Below are 21,051 nucleotides of genomic sequence, written 5' to 3' on the forward strand. Positions count from 1 at the left end.
AAATGTTATTATTTTGCATTTCAAACAGGGTTGAACACTCCACCAGCTGCTACCAATAACCCTGTGGTCCTCGCTGAAGTGGCTAACCCTGTAAACAGACAAACTGCTGAGTAACTATTCCAAAGATTGGTTAGCGAAAATTTTGTAATTTCTCTAATAATGACAGTACGCTAAATATGGGTTGAAACTAATCTTAATATGTTTAGATACTATGATGAAGACCTCAAATTACGTCAGTACAGAATGCGTTATCACTACACTGACAAACTGCTTCCTTGTTAGAGGCTAGCGCAGTGTGCTAAAATGGTAACACACTAAATCAACATGCTAGTTTCACACACAAATTGAAGAAATGGTGCTGACTGAGCATTTCGCTGGTACTGCATTAAAAAATAAGCTTATCTATGAGATGTGTGACTTTCTAGTATGTTTGTTAATAATGGGTTTTGTGTGATGCAGCAGCTTTTGCTAAGCTTAAACCCCATTCTGTCAGGTGCAGCTTTGGAGAACATTCATCTCATGGCAAGTTTAATCCAGGCTTGGCCTGTAGCACCTGGTTGTGGTTCACCCATGAAGAAAATTATATTAAGCATAACATTTGTGAGATATTCAGTATTGCTACGCTATGACGGCAAAATATGATATCTTGTGTAGCTGTGGTGATTGTTTTAGTCTTATACTCTCCTTTTTCATGAGCCTTATTTTGCAGCTTTCACTAATTTCCCTGTGCTGTCAAAAAAGTGGCAGCTATTTCACCTTGCTCTTTGAAATTGCCAAACAACATTTCATGGAGCCACTTAATAGAAATGTCATCGTCTCAAACCTGCCACATGAACAGCGCATATGCCCAGAGGACAGGACTGGGAGAAGGCAGGCACAACTCGCCGTTCTTGTCAAAATGTGTGAACATGATGTGGTTTAGCTGCTGTAATGACTTGAAAATTGTACTCACATTATAACAGTTAATACTTTGATGTGCACACAAGTCATGCTGAGTCTCTTTGTCTGTTTTTACATGTTAAAGTAATGTGTGTCCAATGGGAAATGGCAATGTCTACCCTTTACTAAGCTCCTGACACCAGCATTTCCTCTTATTTAAAATTAAAAAATCAAGTATCCTTAGCAGATAAGGAGGTTAGCTCAATCAATAATTCAAATATCACAATAAATCAGAGCAAACTACATTATTAAAAACCTTCTCAAACAGTCAACACTTGAAAACCAGTTTGAAGGAACACCCTCATTTTGTTAGCAGAAAACAAGCTTAGCGTGCACATCTTTATGCAAAAACATGTAAATGGAGATCTGCAAATTGGCCAACTCATCATATGCCTTCAATGCCGTTGACCTTAATGTGAGTTATTCCACTCGGACCACTAAAAAAAAGCAAAACCTACAGGACTAACGACACATTTGAACTCAAACTAACACTGATGTCAGAGTAACTTCACTTTTAACAAGCCTTTCGTCTTTTTGGGATCAGATTTCTCCAGAAGAAGCAAAATAAGTTTTCTCTCTCATCAGATTTGACGCTGACATTTAACACACACTCAGCTCCTCTATACAACAGGGAGGTGACTTTTAATATTTTTCACACCTTTATATGGAGGGTGGAGATATTTCAGAACTAGAGACTGTCAAGACATCCATAATACTGATGATGGACACTGGCAAAAGGTCAAAGAGAAAGAACAATCCGTTTGAACTCAAAAGACATTGTATTTACCAAGAATGGCCACCACAATGTCGTCTTTCAGGATCTCAATTGAGCCACGGGACAGGAAGTAGAGAGCAGTGAGCACATCCCCGCTGTGGACCAGAGTGTCTCCAGGAGGGGCATGAGTGGTTTTGAAGTGCATGGCTAATGCCCGCAGGCAGCCTTTGGTGGCTCCTTGGAACGCTTTGCAGTCTTCAAGAAGACTTTTGTTGAGGTGAAGGCAGATATCCGCCTGCAGGCACTCAGGAAAACCTTTTAACACCTGTGATGCAGACAAAATCCATGAGGGAATGCACAAAATGCTGCTTTTATATCCTCAGAAGATATGCATAAGCTTACCGCTGTGCGACCCCAGTAGAGGATGTGAGCAGAATATGTGCTCAAGTAAATGTACTTTTTTTATTAGGAGAAGTTGTAATTAAGCAGTGAGGTAAGAAAGAGCAGACGTATATTCACACATTAATGATAGTCAAATGAGTTAACATGTAATGTGGCACTATGATGTTTCTTATTTAAACAATTACATTTAAATAATGGCTGAATTGGTTTGATATCGAAACAACGACTGAATGTAAAACTAACTGCCTCCTAGCTTTATGTCACCACTCTCTGAGCTAAATACACAAAAGAAGATTGATTATTCATTTGGCTCAGTCTCTTTCTTTTCTGAACTGGTTAAAAATAATATTAAAGGGGAGACTAAGTGTATTGTGTGATTTCTTTTAAATATCCAAAGTCCATTCATTTGTGGGAGCCAGTAATATAATGTTCTTTAATGTTCTCTGACTCTATCAGCCATTGTATGAGTTCAATAATAGACACATTGCCATATTAGATAATCATATTTGTATGCTTTGTCCCACTACTTTAGTCAAGTAGGTGGACCCAAAAATCTCAACAATGGATAAGGAGTCAAATGCTTACATCTTTGTTTGACGGAAAATGTGTAATTACAATTCATTACCTTAAAAAAAGGGAGAATGTTAATACACACGAGGAACTAATGAGACTATGTCTAGTAGAATTCATACACTTAGCCGCACGATCTGTAACTGACTGCCACCTTCATTTGTTTGTGCTTAATTTTGTTATTTCTGTAATAATTTAATTGAATTTAATTGAATTTAATTTTAGGTATCTTTGTCTATGTATTGATGTATTTATCTATATATTTATTAAGATACAACATCATTGTTAAATGTTTTGTATGTTACATTTTTGTTGCTTGTTTTGATCATTTTGCTTTGGCAACAACTGTTTCTTCCATTCTTGCCAGTGAAGCATCTTGTACTTGAACTAAACCATTTTTAACAAGAAATAAAAGTTTGCTGGCTGCAAGAGGAAGTTATTGATGAAATGATTATTTTTAATCAAATTTAAAATGTGATAAAACCCAAGACAAAATTTAGCAGTATCAGTGCATGCAATGGTTGTAGTTTAACATCCACGTCCTTCTTTACTTTTAAGTGTAAAACTTTGCTAAAACAACAACACCAATCCATACAGACATCATGCCGACGAGCAGGACAGTTTCTAATACTGACATCATACGAGAGATAAAAATATGTACCTCCTGCTCTTACCAGTGTGGAGAATTAATCCAGATGAAAGCAGACAAGAAAGAGAAAGCTCTTTTTAGAATGTTGCATACACAGTATTCCTATGAGCATTTCAGCTGTCAGGCAGTAGTGATGTGTATCCCATGTGTGTTTTTATTTACCGTGTTCATGTCGATGCCGTTGGTGTAGGTCCAAGAGTGTTGGAAGTACTCCTCCAGCCTCTGCCTCAGTGGGTTTGGGATCTGGTGGAAGCGTATGAACTCCTTGACCCGTAACATCTGAGCATGGTAGCGGGCCGTACCTGAGTACAGCCTTTGGATGATGGCCGAGACGTTTCCAAAAATACTGGCGTACATGAGGGCTGAAACGCAGACGATGATGAAGCAGACAAAACGCAGACTGATTGTCATGATATCATCCTCAGAGAGTCACTGCTAACTTCAAATGCTGCTATTAACACAAACAATCTGTTGTCTAGGATCTGATAAAAATAAGTACATCATTTCAAAGACTGTGCCAGAATAAAGTAAAAGAAAAGAAAAACATAATATACTCACAGCCAATCAGCATGACACAGATGGAAAAGATCTTCTCTGAGTTGGTGTTTGGGGAAACATTTCCAAAGCCCACGCTGGTCAGACTGCTGAAGGTGAAGTATAGTGCTGTGACGTACTTGTCCTTGATGGAGGGACCAGAGCTAGGATCGCTGTAGTTGTATCTCTTTCCAATGGACACGCCCAGATTGTCCAGCCAGCCAATCTTGTGCTCCAAGTAGGGCTTCTCCACGTTGCCAATGGCGTACCAAATGCAGGCCAGCCAGTGGGCGATGAGGGCAAAGATGCACATGAGCAACATGAGGACTGCGGCGCCGTACTCCGAGTAGCGGTCCAACTTCCTGGCTACACGGACCAATCGCAAAAGCCGAGCTGTCTTCAACAGGCCAATCAGAGTGGTGGTCTAAACGAAATGTAAAGTAAGGGCAGTTATAGCAGCAATGGTTCAAAAGTGAATTCATCAGATTAACCAAACTGTGACAATTTGTATTTATGTAAATTCATCATTTCATGTGTCATGTAATTCTATTTGGAATAGACTTGTAAAGATGTCGGATCAGAGACTCACTAAAAAGACTTGTATTTGGGATACCTGCCATTGTCACCCATGGGCAAAGGAGATGAAATCTGTAATCCATGTGAATAATATGTCTTTTATTTTTCTAAATAAGTTAACTTGTGATATTCAGGAGATAAAGAATAATATGTTTCTAATGTACAAAGAGAAATGGTCTGTAGCTATATGGTGCAAACCAAAACTAAGAACGTATTGTCTCATAAAGGATTGCTACAGTGTAGAAGCCTATGCTAAGTTTAATTTAACCAAAAGACAAAGATCCCTCTGCGCTCAGCTACGTTCAGGAACATTGCCTTTAGCTGTAGAGACCGGCAGGTTTAATTCCATTCCAGAGGAAGATCGAGTTTGTTTGTTGTGTGAGTTAGGAGAAACTGAAAACGAGATTCACTTTTTGTTTTACTGCCCGATGTGTGCTGACATCAGGGATGTTCTTTTTAAAAGAATGTCTTCAATTTATGTTGATTTCTTTTGGCTAGACGATTATGAAAAACTTGAGTTGTGTTTTTAAAAAAGGAACCTTTGTTATAGCAGATTTTGTTTGTATAGCCTGGGAAAAAAGACACAACACGTTGTTTAAGACTGAACTGTGACGGGAGCCGGCAACTTTGTAATGCTATGATATGTAAATGTGAACCACTGCAACTGAATTCTTTGGTGTCTTATAAGCCCATGAGTGTTGGGCACTTTGTGTGCATGACACGAAAATAAATTAAATCAAAATCAAAATCAAATAAAGAAACTCTGTTAACATTACCTTACATGTTCTCTTTCTTTACAACAACTCTAAAGTTGTAACAAATAACAATAGTCACTTCACAAACCGAGACAATGAGTTTTCTCTTGCGGCTGCTCTGCACAGCACTTTGGTCAAAAGCAAACAAACACAGAAGTGAAGACAGCAGCAGCCTGCACATAAATCCTCATTTGTTCAGCCCTGAACAGGCCGTGAGTCTCTCAGTCTCAGCAGGTCCCTCTCGGGGAGTTTCTCGCTGCCTCCATGTCATCAAAAAAGGATTTAGCAACACAAACAACCATTTCCATTAGCATTGTCATTAATCTACCTGACAATTACTGAATGACCTTTGACAGTGGAAGTAAATGACTCTCATTCCTAAACACTCAGAATAGTGTTCGATCTGGATTTTCTGAAAAACAAACAGATGTGTCATTGTCTTGTCCCGTTCCTCAGAGGAATTGAGTTACATCTGTTTTAATGATCGTTTCTTTTATCTGAATCAAGACTTTTTTTTTTTGCATTGCACTAATAACACAACGTCTGATATATCGCTAAACAGAGTCAATAAACACAGGCAGACCACTCTGAAGTACTTTTAGAATAACACTATAACATTAAACATATCTGACTGAACAACAAGCCTTCTGACACTTTGAATGGCTCTAACCTAAGACCAGATGTTGGATCATCTTTGCCATGTCAAGTCAAGCATTTGAAACCGATCTCGCATTCTTAATATATTAGGATTTGATGTTATTTAAACCATGATCACAAACTATTTTCTTAAGCATGTGTTTTAAATCCCCACAACTTCCAGCACTTCTTTCTCCCTAAAACAGTTAAGCTTCAGCTATGTGCAGATGTACCTAATGTAAGTTTTTCTCTGAAATATATTGCGCTGTTTCATAACAGTTTCCCCCTTCAGCTGCTATTGTCAGAAAACAGTCTGAAAAAACTTCCTATTGCTTTGATCTATAGGCCTGTATCTACTATGAGCTGGCCGCCTTGGGTTTGAACACTATTTGTTTACATGTATTGGCAGTATTGGCTAATAAAAAAATAAAAATAAACATTACTTACAAAACTCAAAACTGACTAGATTGGTTTTACTATTCCTCCAGTATTACTGCATGATCACGAGTCAGATCTCGTGTTGTTGTTTACACAATGACGTCACTATGTGGTCAAAAGTCTTTCCTTTATGATCCGTAACCACACATGAGACTTTCTGTGGAATTAGCATATTGGTAAACCCTACATGCCCATCAGTGTGAGTACCTCTGCCTGTTGGTAATTTAGCCTTTTCTTTCAATTTCAAGGAAACAACATATGTTTGAGGTTTACATTTCATATATTCATGTATCTTTTAATTATATCTTCCTCTTGTGTTCCTGGTTTGCCATATCAGTCTTCTTACAACAACAAAATAAAAACTAATTAAAAAAGCATTATATGAAACCTGAACTCTGCAATCTAGTGCAAGTTCATTACAGTCTTAAAGTGTACCTGCACAGGCAATTATGTAACACAGCTGCACGCAGCACTACACCCCCTCCCCCCCTCCCTCTTCCTCCCCTTCTCTGTCTGTTCTGCTCTAATGGGAACAACATTTAGGTGGTTCAAGTTGGGACACAGCACTCAGGTTTCTTTCCCATTGCTTTTTCAGTGAAACAGCTTGAAATGAATCTTTTCATGTTCTATTGCTGTAATAATAATTATTATTATTAACAAAACTTTGCACTGTGCCTATAATGGCTCTCACAATTTGTTCTTCTGCGAGACTAATTTGTTTAGGAAGCAGCAAGAAAATCTGTTTTCATTTAATTGTTGTTTTCTGATCAGATCAAAAGATTCACTTTAGCACTAATAGGAAGTCAAAACCATTTTATTTAGCTGCTGAAATAAATGAGACTTCTGAAAACCATCTGCCCATGTCTCAAGTGCTATTATTTTCTGAATGAATATTCAGCTGAGGAGGACTTAGTGTGCTCCGTCTGAGTTATCAAGGTATAAAACGTGCTGCCATAGTGTAGGGGGTCTGAAAAGGTCACATTTAAGTTTTCCCTTCAGTCGTTTTTAAATGAAAAGCAGAAAAAAAATCATCAAATGGTCATTGTTTGCGTTGCTTTCCTCACACTGTAACATCCATTTTCTTTTTGATTTGCTGTCATTCACTGATCTGACTCAGCAGAAGCAGCAGCAGTGGAAAAGATGATTATGGTTTATAATCAGGAGCTTTTCTGGTGTAATGGAGTGCCTACAAAGCACGATAAAGCACTGAAGTGGATCCAGAGCCTGAGGGGACATATCCTACCAACAAACAAGCCGACAGGCCCTGGCAGCCAGCCTACCAATGGCCTCTCACAGCTGCATGTAAGCTCTTGCACACAGCCCTGTTGCCCTGCTCCTCACATAAATGCATCATTGATTGCCATTTGGTAAGCCATTAATCCGTGTAAATGGATTCTAGAATGAGGACCATTCAAAAAAAAAAAAGAGAGGAAAAAAAAAAAAGAAAGAAAAACACACACACACAATTTAAAGTAATCCTTTCAGATACGAGACAGAAACATTCAGGCTTTAAGCAGTGACCCAGGGGCACAAGTCTGGTCATGGGGAGGGTTTAATGTTCAGTAAAGCTCCATGGAAGAAAAAACAGGTATGAAAAAATATATGCATTATAGAGATAACGTACCTCATCTGATCCTGAGCCAAAGATAAGAAGGTCAAAGGGGATTGCAGCCACCATGTCTATAAGGAACCAGCCTTTAAAGTAATGGATTGCTATCTTGGCCGGATCGCTGACCACCTCCTCGTTCTGGTTTACGTAAGTGGTCCTGAAGTTTATGAGGATGTCAATGATGAACATGATGTCCACCATTAAATCCACCACATTAAGCGGGCTGCAAGAGTATCCACATTCCCGCCTCTTCTGCTCTCCCTGGTCGTTGAGAAGAAAAGCAGCTGAGTAAGGAGTGAGGATTGCCGTGTAGATGACCAGCAGCAGGATTAGCCAGTCCCACACAGCTTTGAAGGGGCTGTAGTGGAGGATGGTGAACTTGTCAATGCGGGTTGTCTGGAGTTTATACTCTGGCAGCACATCAGCTCCGAGGGACAGGACCTGGGGGAGTGGTAAGAGAGGTTCAGAGCAGTCAGGGACAGAGTGGTTTCGATGCAGATCGTATCAGATATCAGACAGAGTTTGCAAATCACAAAACAAATTCAATACAAACTTTTTGAATACTTGTTTCTTCTCCTCCTCGACATCAGCCTACATAATGATTTTATATTATGGCTTCCACTACAAACTATTTCACTACTTTGTATTTGATAGCGGCAAAGAAGAACTGGTTTCCTGAAAATGATCATGTGATGTTGGCAAACTTGCTAGCATCCAAAAAGTGAGCAAGCAATATTTTCATATTTACATATTCAATTACAGTATTCTTTTTTAAACTAACCACATTTAATAGTCCAAAAATGTAAACCGCTCCACATCAAAAAAACAATACAAACACATGCTTCTTCTTCACCAGTACTTTGGTCTACACAGCATTATGTCATTATCTCACAGCAGCTCTAGAACTGGTAATTAGTTCTCCTCAACCATTGTTGACAAAGCTGATATCACAAGTCCCGCCCATTCTTGATTTTGATTAGTTGGCGAGTGAGAAGTGACATTGACGGGCATGGGGTGTTCCATAAGTTTTCCACTGAGAGTGATTTGAGCCCTGCAAAAAAAACAAAAAAAAAACAGCTGATGCCGGGGGGGGGGGGGGGGGGGGGGGGGGGGGGGTTAAAACCCTTAAGGACAACAGACACTATAAAAACATATTCAAACTTAAAATCAAAATTGAGAATAATAGAACAATCTGTTTGTTGATCTTCCTTTTGACAGTTTAATCAGGGAAAGCTTCACCTACTTCATTCTCATGGAAATGATTGCTGAGGCTCACCAGGTAATCCAACCAGCTCACAGACTTGGAGGACTGATCTGACAGCAACTGAGACACACCTGCATAAGTGCTCTGCAGTCAAATAGTATTAGGCAAAGACATCCACTCTAGTGTGACAGCTGGATTGCCAATGTCCTAGCAGCGTGTAAAATGTGACCTGCCTCTCACTTGTTCCGCATTTACCAGAGGTACATTTTGTACTCTTGGCAAAAACTGTAGACACTTCACTGTATAGATGATAAAATGGAAGAAAATCTGTTAAAAAAAAGTGCTGACATATTTTCACACACATATTATTGTGAGCAAACAGTTCTTTTTAGCTTCCCCATATCAATAAACCCTGACTGGGTAATAAATTATAAAGAGGGCCAGGTAAGGGCAGATCGCCTATTGTTCTGGGCTCTATAAGCATTGGTACACAAAGGAAAGGGGCTTTGCTTATGGCAGAAAACAGTGCAGGAGTAAGGAAAAGGGCAGCAGGTCTCGCTGTTCATTTCAGCACATCCCCATATCTCCAACACATGAATTATAGATGTCCTAGCAGTCAGGAAGGGGATGCAGTTGTCACATCTCTGCCGTGTTTTCTAAAACCCCCAGCTAAAGCCAGCAGGGAGGGAGAGCATTTAATCCTGATGATGGTTCGTGTTCATTTATGAATGAGAAAGCTTTGTTGACAGGCGTTAGGATATAAGGTTTCTGAGTCTCTGTCGTACTCGGTTGTTGAAAAACGCTACACACAAGAACTTGGACTGTTGTTTTTAATTCTGCAGTGTGAAAAACGTTTTCATATTAGCTGTGCATGGCTTTTTCCACCCAGAGAATTCAAAATGTATTTGTCAGAATGATTCATGTTAGCCCAAATATAAAGGCCAGTGTATTTTGACTTTAAGTTAAATATTATGAATTGAAGCAGGTTTTCTTTCTTTCAATTTTGTAATGATTCTTGCCCTATTGTCCTTGGAGAAGTTGGCATTCTGGTCCTGTCAACAGGGACTCCTGCCTCCACAAATAGCTTTTTTTCCAGCCTTATATAAAGAAGTTTCGATCCTGTGGGTTGTCCTTGAACAAGAAATTGAATCCCTACTGAAGTTCTGCAGAGGTGTCATCAACCTGTATTAGGGCGTGCAAGTAAAAAAAAAAGTAACTTTCATGAGGGATCAGTGGAATGTCCTTTCCCTCCCTTTTCAAAACAACTGCCCTCAGTGAATGCTGATGAGAATGAAGTTATCATCCTCACTTTCTCTGCATCTAAAATCTGCTTGGTAACCCGTCACACTTGTCCGTACTGCATCAGAGATTGATGTGTAGACCTCGCATCACCAGTTGTTTGTTATCTCTGACAACATGAACATGTTTCACTCTATCCAACAACCCTGCTTAAAGGTAGGGTTGGTCATTTAATCCAGGATACAATATTTGATATATTCGCGAAAACAATCTTTACATGTCCGCAGCATTCAATAAATGATGATTTCTGACAAATAACTGTAAAAGAGCCATTATCTCTAGCTGCTGTAATCCTGTAAAAACTCTGAGCTATCCCTGCTGTGAGGTCCTGATAGACTGTACCAGTGACTTCAGTAGGAATCACCACTGCAGTGACAGATTAGTGCATCTGCCAGCTTCCCATCCACAAATTAGCTGATGGTGTGCACAAATTACACATTGCGACATTAAAGGACAATGGGCTACAAACAAAAATAAGGTTGCAAAAAATGCAGTAGATCTTCCCGACTCACCTGCGTGACTTTTTCTGTGACATTGTGAGTTCTGTCTTTGACTTTCGGTGCGATGATCGCCGTCTCAGATGTAGGCGGGGAATGGGGCTTCTTGTCAGTCGCCTCAGAGAAGTGGAGCGCTATCAGAGGGATCTTGTTGAGGGTGCTGTACCTGTTGATGTTGGAGTCAGAGGTAGAGCCGAGCAGGCTGGACTTCATGTGATTAAAAGGGCCTGGTGATTGAGACAATGATAAGTCATATTAGCACCCTTGATACCCTTTATTACCATGGTTGACTTAAAAATAGTCCGTAAGATTGCTGATGAAGCGCAATATTTCAAATATATATCTGCATTCAAATTCATGTTAATGATTTGATATTATAGACCACCAAGAAGGCACTGTCTGATAGCTTTACAATGAAAAGTCTGTCTGTCAGCTCACTTCATTTGCGGATTTCACTGTAATTTCAACTAGTTTTACAAAGAAACAATCAAGTTTTTTTCAATTTTCGTACATGGACTAATGAATTGAAGGAATGCCTCACTACCTTCAACCCTCATTTCTATGATACATAGGACTTTGTATACGTAGCAATCAATGTTTCCAATAGTACAGTGGGAGCCTATAATACTTAAAGTACAGTGAATACTAAGGAGCTTAAGGAAATGATTAGGTAATCCTTTTGAAAACGAGACCCTACAGTTCATTTTTTTATTTCCTAAATTATGTTTCATTTGAAAAAATAATCTGTTAAATTTAAGAGATTCCTAAAGCAAGTTTTGATCTACTCTGAGATTGTTTTTATCACCAATATATACCTACTAACTTACATACTGCATGGTTTTATTTGTTCAACTTTAATGGTAGACCATGGGTGCCAATGCATCTTTTCATAGATTATATAATTGGCAAGCTTTGCAACAATGAAGGATTTTCACACATATACTGCATGCTTGATGGCTAGAATAGCATGAACAGCTTGTTTGCAGAGCTACTACAATACAATGAGATACAAGCATTGATCATGCATGTCAATTAAAAATAAATGCTATGATTTATACGAGAGCAGAAATTAAACTTATATAATAACATGATATGATTGTATAGACTGCTGCAATGGAAAAAAAATCTCTACATCTGTCTAATAAACACAAGCATGTCATGTTTTTCTCATGAGTAGGTGCAGTAAGCACACTCAAGCTGTCATTCAAACGTGGATCTGTGAAGTGCATTTTTGCTGATTGCCTTGGTTGAAAATCATGCTGGAAAACAGCACTGAGCAATGAAATACATGATTACCTCTGACACGGCTACCACTGTCTACAGACAGCATTTAAGGACAGAAAATCAGGAAACACATTTTGAAAAAAACTCGACACACAACGCAAATTAGAAAAAAGATTTGCTCTCTGAAGGTTGAGATAAAATTAGTATGCATCATGGACTGTATATAAGAGGTGGATGTAGCCCCTAGTTAGGCCACTTAGTGTTTTTTTCGGGCAGAAAAGCGCTGGATGAATCGCTTGTGCACTGAAAATAAAAGCGCTGCATGTGCGTGTTGTCTTCATGACAAGTCTTTTAAAAATGGCCACTCTATGACCAACACCGCTCCCTTGCTTTTTACTGTTTTTTTTCTTTTAACTAGCGCTTGGAGTGGTTTCACAAAAAAGGCGAAGCGGTCAAAAAAAAAATGGCCGCTGGACGTTTACTATGGGTATTGTTGCTGCTGCAAACACTTTCACCTCATTGAAAACAATTGAAAAAAAAACACTAAGTGGACATGGCAGTGGTAACACCTTAAACCTGAATTCATTCTAATAGCCAGGGGTGTGGGACTATAAGTTAAGAAGAAGTTTGATAGCATCAGACATGATGGAAGAATGACTCTGCTTTACAGTTGAATTATTCCATCAAGTAACTACTTTTTATGAGTTCATGGTCTCAATTGAAAATTTACAGTCTTTTTAATACAGCATGATGTCCATTGTGTAAGCTATGGTCCTATTTAGAGTTAGTTTGAGGAAAAAGGAGGTTATACTTTTGGGCATAGCAACCTGTCATTGATAAATAAAAGAAAATGGCAACGACCAAAATGGAGTACATAAGGCTTCAAAAGGGGATTCACAAAAAAGGGTGATATTACATTGCCCACTTCTTTTATACAGTGTCCACGATACATTCTTAATCACACTCAGTAATGAAGCTGTAAGAATCCATAAATACCTTCACTTGTATGACGATCCCTGAATATACTTTTGGAATTGGAGCTATAGGCTTCAATTTCATGGACGGATGAGGCCCGCCTCATGCTGTTGATGCTGCCTCTGGGGAAGGTGTTGGACAGGGTGGTAGAGGACTGGTGGGGCTCTGTCTGGTACAGCTTCTCCCAGGGGGGTTTAGGGGACGAATGGTCAAGTGGTTCAGGACCGATGCTGGCCTGGGATGAGTGGTGGCTGGAGCCTATGAGGCCATGTGTGTCATTGGTCTCAATGGGACTAAAAATGCTCTTTGTGGGTGAGGGGAAGTTCTGCAGGGCCACTGAATCCTCGTTGTCTTTAGGCGAGTCCACCATCACAGCATCAGGGTCCTCTTGTGGAAGAGATTGCTTGTTGGTATTCATTAGGCTAAAAGCTGCCTGACGGAAGCGGAAGAATCGACTCCTCCCTAACAATTTAGAGAAAAACAGGAGAAATGCTTGTTAGCAGATCTATTTATTTTTTTCTACAATGAAATTCATGGATAAGAGGATTTATGTTACTAAAACAAATGAGGGAAAATGAAATAAACATGTCTAGAAACAAAAGGTCTGTAAGAGAGAACCCATAATACTCTGAAAATCAGAGCCCACTTTGAAGCAATTCTGTATGACATGATCACTGAACAAGTTGAAACGACACTTTATCATGATATATCAGTTTTTAATGTCTGTTTTGTCGAAGTTATTTGAGTAGAGTTTCCCTTTCAGAAACAATACTAGTTGACTAAAAAGGACACTGAGGCAGAATGTTACTAATGGCCCTGGCTGATAATTAAAATAATTAAAATAATGAATCCAAAGTGGACATATTTTAGCTCATATCTCTCAAGTGTGTAGGTTACTGCACCCTTTTTTTAAAAGATTCAATACAGTGCTTTTCTCCAGATGAACGTAAAGAAGCACAGAATTTTTACTTCTGAAGCTTAAAATCTTTTAGTGTAAAGAATAGAGGTCAGCGAAACAGTCTGTGCTATATTGGAAAACATTTTTAATTTGGGGAAATTAGTTCTCTTAACTATCAAAACGTGTAGTCATATCAGAAGAGATTTGGTTGTGCCAGATTTAAGGGTAGAGTTGATGCACTAAGGTATCACTTTTTTATGATTTGCAACATTAAAGTCTCAACAAATGTATAATTTTATATTATTTGTGTTAATGCTTCACACGCACGGAATCCTGACAGTTGTCACAGCGAGGTAGCAGTGTTGAATCTATCTGCAAATATTTGACTCTTCAACTCCGACACAGCAACGTTTATTTAGCATGGGAAGGAGTTTTTTTGAAAGCATGAAAACAAATGAATACAGGCCTACAGGCAGAGTCATAATGTCTGCAATATTTCTGCAATTACATGATACCTTGCATAACATTTGTTATATTTACCCACTGTACTGTGATACATAGTGCCAATACACAGCCTTAGCCAGATTACAACAAAGCATCCTGTTTCAGTGCTGCGCATGAGACAGAGCAGGTTGCACAGTTGAATCCTTAAGCCTCATTGATTTGCAAAAAGAACACAACATATGCACATAAGCCACGTTTTCCTCGTAGACACAGTACAAAATGTTGATGACCTCTTGGGACAGTTCTGCCTCATTAAGTATAGAAAGAGGGTGAAAGTGAACCCTGCCTCACTCATGGGGCACCCATCCCTCAGCACCCTCCTTACATAACACCATTGCCATCTGTTTCCATCCCCTGTCCAAATGTGCTGATGTTACAACTATAGCAGCTTACAATAGAGCCGTGACACTCAACAAGTTTCCTGGAGAGGAACCTAATGACATCCTTAGCAGGCAGGAGATATGGATAACCTTCCTGTCTCTGCTCTGCAGGCGGACTCTGTCATCACTACACAAGCTGAATGCTTATATAACACCTGTTTAGCATAATTTGGTATGGAAAGGTAGATGATAAGAATGTAGAGCAAGTCTTAGAAATATTACTGGATACATTTGCGCATTAATCCCTGATTTTTTCACACCATTTTTTATTTCACTTTTTTACTAAACATCACATTTTAGAATGCATGTGTTTCCCAAAATCGTTTTTTTCTGACATTTATGGCACAAATGGTGGCAACAACAGTCAGTTACTTTGTAGGTAGTGACGGAGTAAGATGACTCAGAAAGTCTTTGAAAAAATTACCTCTGAAATTTGGACATATAGTTATGAACTGGTTTTATATTAAGAATTGTATTAAATTTAAATAATTCAGATTCGTAGTTAAATGACAAAATAGCTACAAAATCGGACAAAGCTGAGCCGTTGTTGGGTTGGGGGTATTTCCCATGTTATCAGAGTCCCTTGTTTGAAGGAGCAATTTCAAGCAATTTCAAGGGATCTAGCTTCCAGGTTTCAATTTATATGACAAGGTGTGCCGTTTCAATTGCAGTTTAAATCGATTTTCCAGCTGTAGTGATGGAGGAAAATGTCTCGCCTGCAAATTTGAAGGAGCACAGTGTTTTCCCTAGGTTTACAGCGTTGGGGCCATATATTATTATATAATACCATAATATAATGGTAGGGGAAACACTGGAGCATGTCTTGATGTGTTTGAAGGAAGAAGCTTAAAGTCATTGGGAATTTTAACTTATTGACCCAGCAACCCGTCTTAGTCTTAAAAGATATGTCCCTTCTTCAGCTCTATCGATTCATGGTTTTCACACCTCCCAGTCACAAAAGAGTGTGGAGGGTCACATGACAGTCATGTGGGAATTATTGTAGTTACAGTGAGTCAGTGTACAGCAGCAAGGAACATCAAGATGGGGCGTTGGTGTGTGGTGTTGCAGCCTACCTTCCTTTGGTTGGGGAATGAAAGTTTGAAAGGAAAGGATAGTTCTTTTCAGAATAGGGGGGCAGATAGTTGCGCAGTCTGTCAGGGACATTTGTCGTTTTAAGTATGGACCAAAGCGCGGATATGCGAAAGCAAGCGATCAACATGACTTTCCTTTAAGGGTATTTGGACTCACCCTGAAAGTTTGGATCAGGAGCTTAAGCAGGTACAAAGAGCTGGGAGTCTGCCTGCCTATCCTTTATATTGAAGCCAGTAGCTATCTCCATTTAAATGTGGAGTCTCCAGAAACCTCTGACAAAATTGTAAATGTCAGATTTCTATACTTAAATATGTTTCTATCATATCAGAATCTAGCTGGTTGATAATATCATGAGTTGCATTTATAGCGCAAGAACTTTCACCAGGGACTAGAAGGCCGAGGAGTACTTGGTGCATTTTCTATTCACCATGCTTTCAAAAATAAATTCCTGGTGGTGCATTCTTTAGGGAGACTCTTGAACATGTCAGCAGACTATTTTGTGTAATCTTGAAGGGGGTCCGGACTGAGAAGGAAGCACAGCAACAACAGGCTGCAAGAAACTGTATTCATGTGAATAGTACCTTGTGTGACTAAAAGTTCTGGTTTCTTTTGGTGGAAACGTGATTTAAGTAAGAAAGCAAGTAGTAAGGTTTGAAAGGGAACAATTTAATAGTGATGGAGACATTCAATTAAATTGAGGTTCTCAGTGGAAGTTGTGATTCTGTAAGATAATGTACGATATCCATACAGTTGTGGTCCTAACAGTAAAACAAATACATCTCTAAGGAACAAATAGTGTTCCCTTCTGCTGAGTAATTTGTACCTATTGTTTCTGGTTTGGGGCCTTTAAGGCAGGTGGAAGGTGCTGAATAGTGTGTTTTAGATGGAAGCTCAGGGAATGAGGGATTACTCTCTTCCAGGCTCAATATTGTGCTCGCTGACACCTGCAGGTTTATTGTCTGCTGTCAACAGTGGATCATAATTAGCACCCCCCCCCCCCCCCCCCCCCCCCAATGTCCAAAAATCACTTTTCCCATGCTTCTACACTGGTATGTACGGTTGAGAAAATTGTTCTCTCAGTACATTTCAGGTACAATGCAAAAAAAAGAAAGTAATGTTTTGAAAACAGTGATTCTCACAAATCATTTGCATCACTTTCTAAAGTCCACTTTAAGTCAAAGCATGTCAAAGCATTAAATGACTCGTATGCCCTGGTGTTATCTGAGGGCTGTGGAAGACAAAGACAATGGAAAGGTCATGTTTTAAGTGTGATGTGTGCAAGTAGTCAAGACCGTTTCTAATCTAAAGTCACATCATATGTTTAACTCCCCCATCTACCCACAGGTCCCCCTCTCTGAAGCACTGTCAAAAGCAATCAATTCTGATTAGCGATGTAAGCAACGGACACAGGCGCTCGCTCGCACATGAGCGGATACACACATGCATGCACACGCGCACACACTCATACACACACACACACACACATACACACACAGTAGAGCACAAGCTGAATGCCAGTGCCTTGGAGGGATTCATGCTGAGTGAAGTGGATAGCTGAGTTCCGGTCATAGAAGAGGCGCTGAGAGCCTCCAATGAGGGAGGAGCCTGATTGACATTTACACCTACTGACACACATCCAAATAAAAAGTGAGGTAAACACATAGAAAAATGATGCACAAACAGGAACTAATCTAAGGGTTATGTAAACACGCACTCCCAGCATGCATCACCATGTACATGTAAAAAAACTAAACAATGCTGTATTTTTTGTGTGGTGGTGGTGGGGAGAGATTAATAGCTTGCAACATGATTGGATGCTACACAAAGAAGGCCAGGGAAGTGAATCATTATCTCTAGTGCTTAATTAGTGACTAACAGATGTAGAGGGCTAATTTAATGAATTATCTCAATTTCAGCTGTCCACTTCATTCAACTGCCCTTTGTTAAAAAGAGGGTAAAATATGTTGTTTTAGGAAACAGTGCCATCTAAATCAGCATGGACATTTGATTTCTAATTAATTATAAACGCATTTCAAAGACAACATCATGCATCATTCTTTGTACTAATAAATGCTGGTGTACGGTAAGTGATTTAAAAGATGTACATTTTGTATTTCTACTTCACTGACATACCGTTTAATCTCCTTTTTTTAACATAGTGCGCAGAGACCTCTATGTCAAACACTCACTTTGATCTGACTTTGTCGGGGACGTGGGGCTTATCTTCTCGGTGGAGTTGTCACTCTCCTCATCCACAACGTAATCGAAATTCAAGATAAACATCATCACCATTCCCTCCTCGTTTTTCACCGGGATGACGTGGGTGTTGCACTGAAAGTCAGAACCTGAAAGACAGACAAAGTGTCAATGCCAAAAACCTGCATTATAAATGATGCCATCAGCCTTCTCTCACGTCCTTTGTCCTAAACCTGTTGGTGGAAAAAAATAAAAAAAGAGTATATCTAACAACAATCGGAAAAGTCATTTAAACATTTATCCAACAAAAACATCTCCCTCTGGTTTCTCATGAATGTCGGGAAAACGCAGAGAAGTTGATCCGATTTAAAGGTCAACGCCTGCATGTCAGTACAAATGAGGTGGTCGAGATAAAAATAAGTAAGCCCAGGGGTTAAATATGCCTATGCGCCTATATACATATACCACATGCGATTTAATGAGCAATACATAGCATTAAAATGAGTGTGCTTGCAGAGGTTGGACAAATGTGATGCAAGAGCCTCAGTATGGTGCAGACAGCAGGGTTTAGCAGAACAGATCAAACAGGCAGGGCAGATTACAGCCAATTTAGAGGATTGCAACGCGCTCATAGGAATAATTACTGGAGCTGAGAACCCAGTGAGGCAGTGGAGCAGGAAACAATCCTTGATCTAAACTTAGTCCGGAGCCCCCGAGTATCCTGATTTCTCAACTGCCCTCGCTGGTTATAGCTGTGTTAGTGAAAGCTATTATTGATGCCTGGAGGCACAAGTGCCCAGCAGTAAAAGTTTGTACTCACTTTCCCCTAACAACAACAACACATTAGGTTCTCTACTGTATACAGCATGGGGTGATTTAACTCGGAAATTATTCCGATTATCCGCACATAATCCGATATAACGCAGCATATTTAAAATAAAGTTACTTATAGGATATACTAGATGAAGTTTAATTTGTCATCTGGCTGAATCAAAATGCAAATATGCAAATGGAGCTGTCCCTTTGTCACTCTCAGGCCTGTCTGTCTTTCTGTCTGGCTCGCTGTGCTGCTCCTCCTCACAGAGGACACATATTACCAGCGTGGCTGTAATCTCTGCAGGGCTCACAGACACCCTGCCAGCAGCATTCATTAGCAGTAGACTCGCTGTCTGACTAAATATAACAAACTCGCTCTGCCTCAACATGCCAGAGTTCTGTTGGAATGATTTCTGCAAAAAATTTCCCAGAAGGATTGCAGCATTGTCACCACTGGGAATATGATAATGTGCTTTTAATCTGAGAGGTGACTTAAAAAATGTACAGCGTTGGAGAGTGACGCTAGAATTAACTGGAAATGAGCTGCAGAATATACGCTTGTGTATATGCTGCTGTTTGTGGATAATAACACGATTCCACACTCATCTTTTCTGGTGTCATTGGTGCCTGGATATGTTGTGTTGAGAGGAAAAGAGCTGTGCTTGGAGAGCGAGGGGACTTTGAGTGCGTCCTTACACAGAAAATCCCCTTTTCATAAAAAGCACTTTCGTGCATTTCCCAGAAATCCTTCACTTAATTCGACATTGTGCTTTCTCTGAAAGGAAAACGTTTGTGTTCTGTCTTTGATCTGTTTGATTTAACTGTTTGCTCAGTTTTTCAGAGTGGACCAAAAACTGAGTAAATGTTATTTAGTGGCGACTTTTTAATTATCTGTCAAATCCTGCAGGAATTAGTCTAGTTCTTGACTAGTGATTCAAATCGATCTCCAAAATGTCCCGTTTGAAGCTATTTAAGGATATTTTTGCCTTGTTTAACAGTGGATACTGGAGAAGTGATAATTGTGGAATGATTTCCAACAAAGTTCCATAACTGGAATCAAACTTTTTTTAAGGATCATTTTGGGCTATTATTGACTTTATTATAGAGATAGGATAGTGGATAGAGTCAGAAATCGGGGAGGGAGAGAGAGTGGGGAATGACATGTGGGAAAGGAGCCAGAGGTCAAATTCAAACCCAGGCCGCCTGCTTGAAGGACTACAGCCTTCGTACATGGGGTGCGCACACTAACCGCTTGGCTACCGGTGCCCCCTGCAATTAAACTTTTGAATACACTTTGACTAAATACACATGTCTAATGTGTTTTGATTTTCACTGAAGTCTTAATAGGACATGCATCCATACAGTTTTATTTACTCCATTTTCCCATGATAACATGTTATTTCGGGTTGTTTTATTTAGATGTTGGTTTATTTTTCTTGCTACCTTTAGATAATAACAGTTTATTTGCGACACCAAGTTAATTTAAGGTTTTTCCACCGTAAAAAGCTGGTTTTCCCATTATGATGGATCGATTAATTTCATTATCTCAAGATAACTAAACTGGTTTTCACGTGATTATGGGATTATTATCTGGCGATCTGAAAAACAAAACAACAGCCTGGTCACTGTGATACACCACACTACGACATGCTATGCCGACATTGCCCACACTAATGAAGTAAGCCTATTTCTTTAAGATTTAAGATGAAGAGGAAGTGATCTGGCACCTCTCCAGCTACCAGACCAACTTCCATATTTGGTCCGCGCCAGGACTTGAGCCGGCGACCCTCCGGTTCCCAACCCAAGTCCCTACAGACTGAGCTACTTGCCGCCCCACATTTAACTCTGAGGATGCAAGATAAATAAGTGAAGATCTCAAGAAAACATCTGGAAATTATTCGCTATCACAGGAAAATAAAGAATATGAAATGCATGGATGCATGTGCCCTTAGGGCCCCCAAAGATTTCTTACCTCATTTTTGTAACTAATTAAGGCGTACAACTTTTTCCCAACAATTTTTGTTGATTTATTCTGAATATGAATTCTTCTATTTAATATAGACGTATCTCATCATTTCAACTCATCCACTCCAATAAGGACCTGAACAAGTTACCCGTAGTATGCTGTAGTATTTATTATTAT

At 39.5% G+C, this 21,051-nt stretch overlaps 1 protein-coding gene across 1 annotated transcript in view; it reads right to left on the minus strand.

Annotated features, from left to right (window-relative positions):
* LOC132987356 (potassium voltage-gated channel subfamily H member 7) overlaps positions 1–21,051 on the minus strand; it is a 42,818-nt gene that overhangs the window by 11,892 nt on the left and 9,875 nt on the right. The window contains exons 3-10 of the mRNA XM_061054373.1: positions 18,086–18,241; positions 13,044–13,484; positions 10,839–11,050; positions 7,839–8,264; positions 3,834–4,233; positions 3,438–3,637; positions 3,288–3,290; positions 1,727–1,979 (exon numbers count right to left, since the gene is read on the minus strand). Coding sequence (XP_060910356.1) covers positions 1,727–1,979; positions 3,288–3,290; positions 3,438–3,637; positions 3,834–4,233; positions 7,839–8,264; positions 10,839–11,050; positions 13,044–13,484; positions 18,086–18,241 — 2,091 coding nt within the window. The remainder of the gene's footprint in view (positions 1–1,726; positions 1,980–3,287; positions 3,291–3,437; positions 3,638–3,833; positions 4,234–7,838; positions 8,265–10,838; positions 11,051–13,043; positions 13,485–18,085; positions 18,242–21,051) is intronic.

Source organism: Labrus mixtus, chromosome 13 (assembly GCF_963584025.1).
Source record: "Labrus mixtus chromosome 13, fLabMix1.1, whole genome shotgun sequence".
Lineage (NCBI taxonomy): Eukaryota > Metazoa > Chordata > Actinopteri > Labriformes > Labridae > Labrus > Labrus mixtus.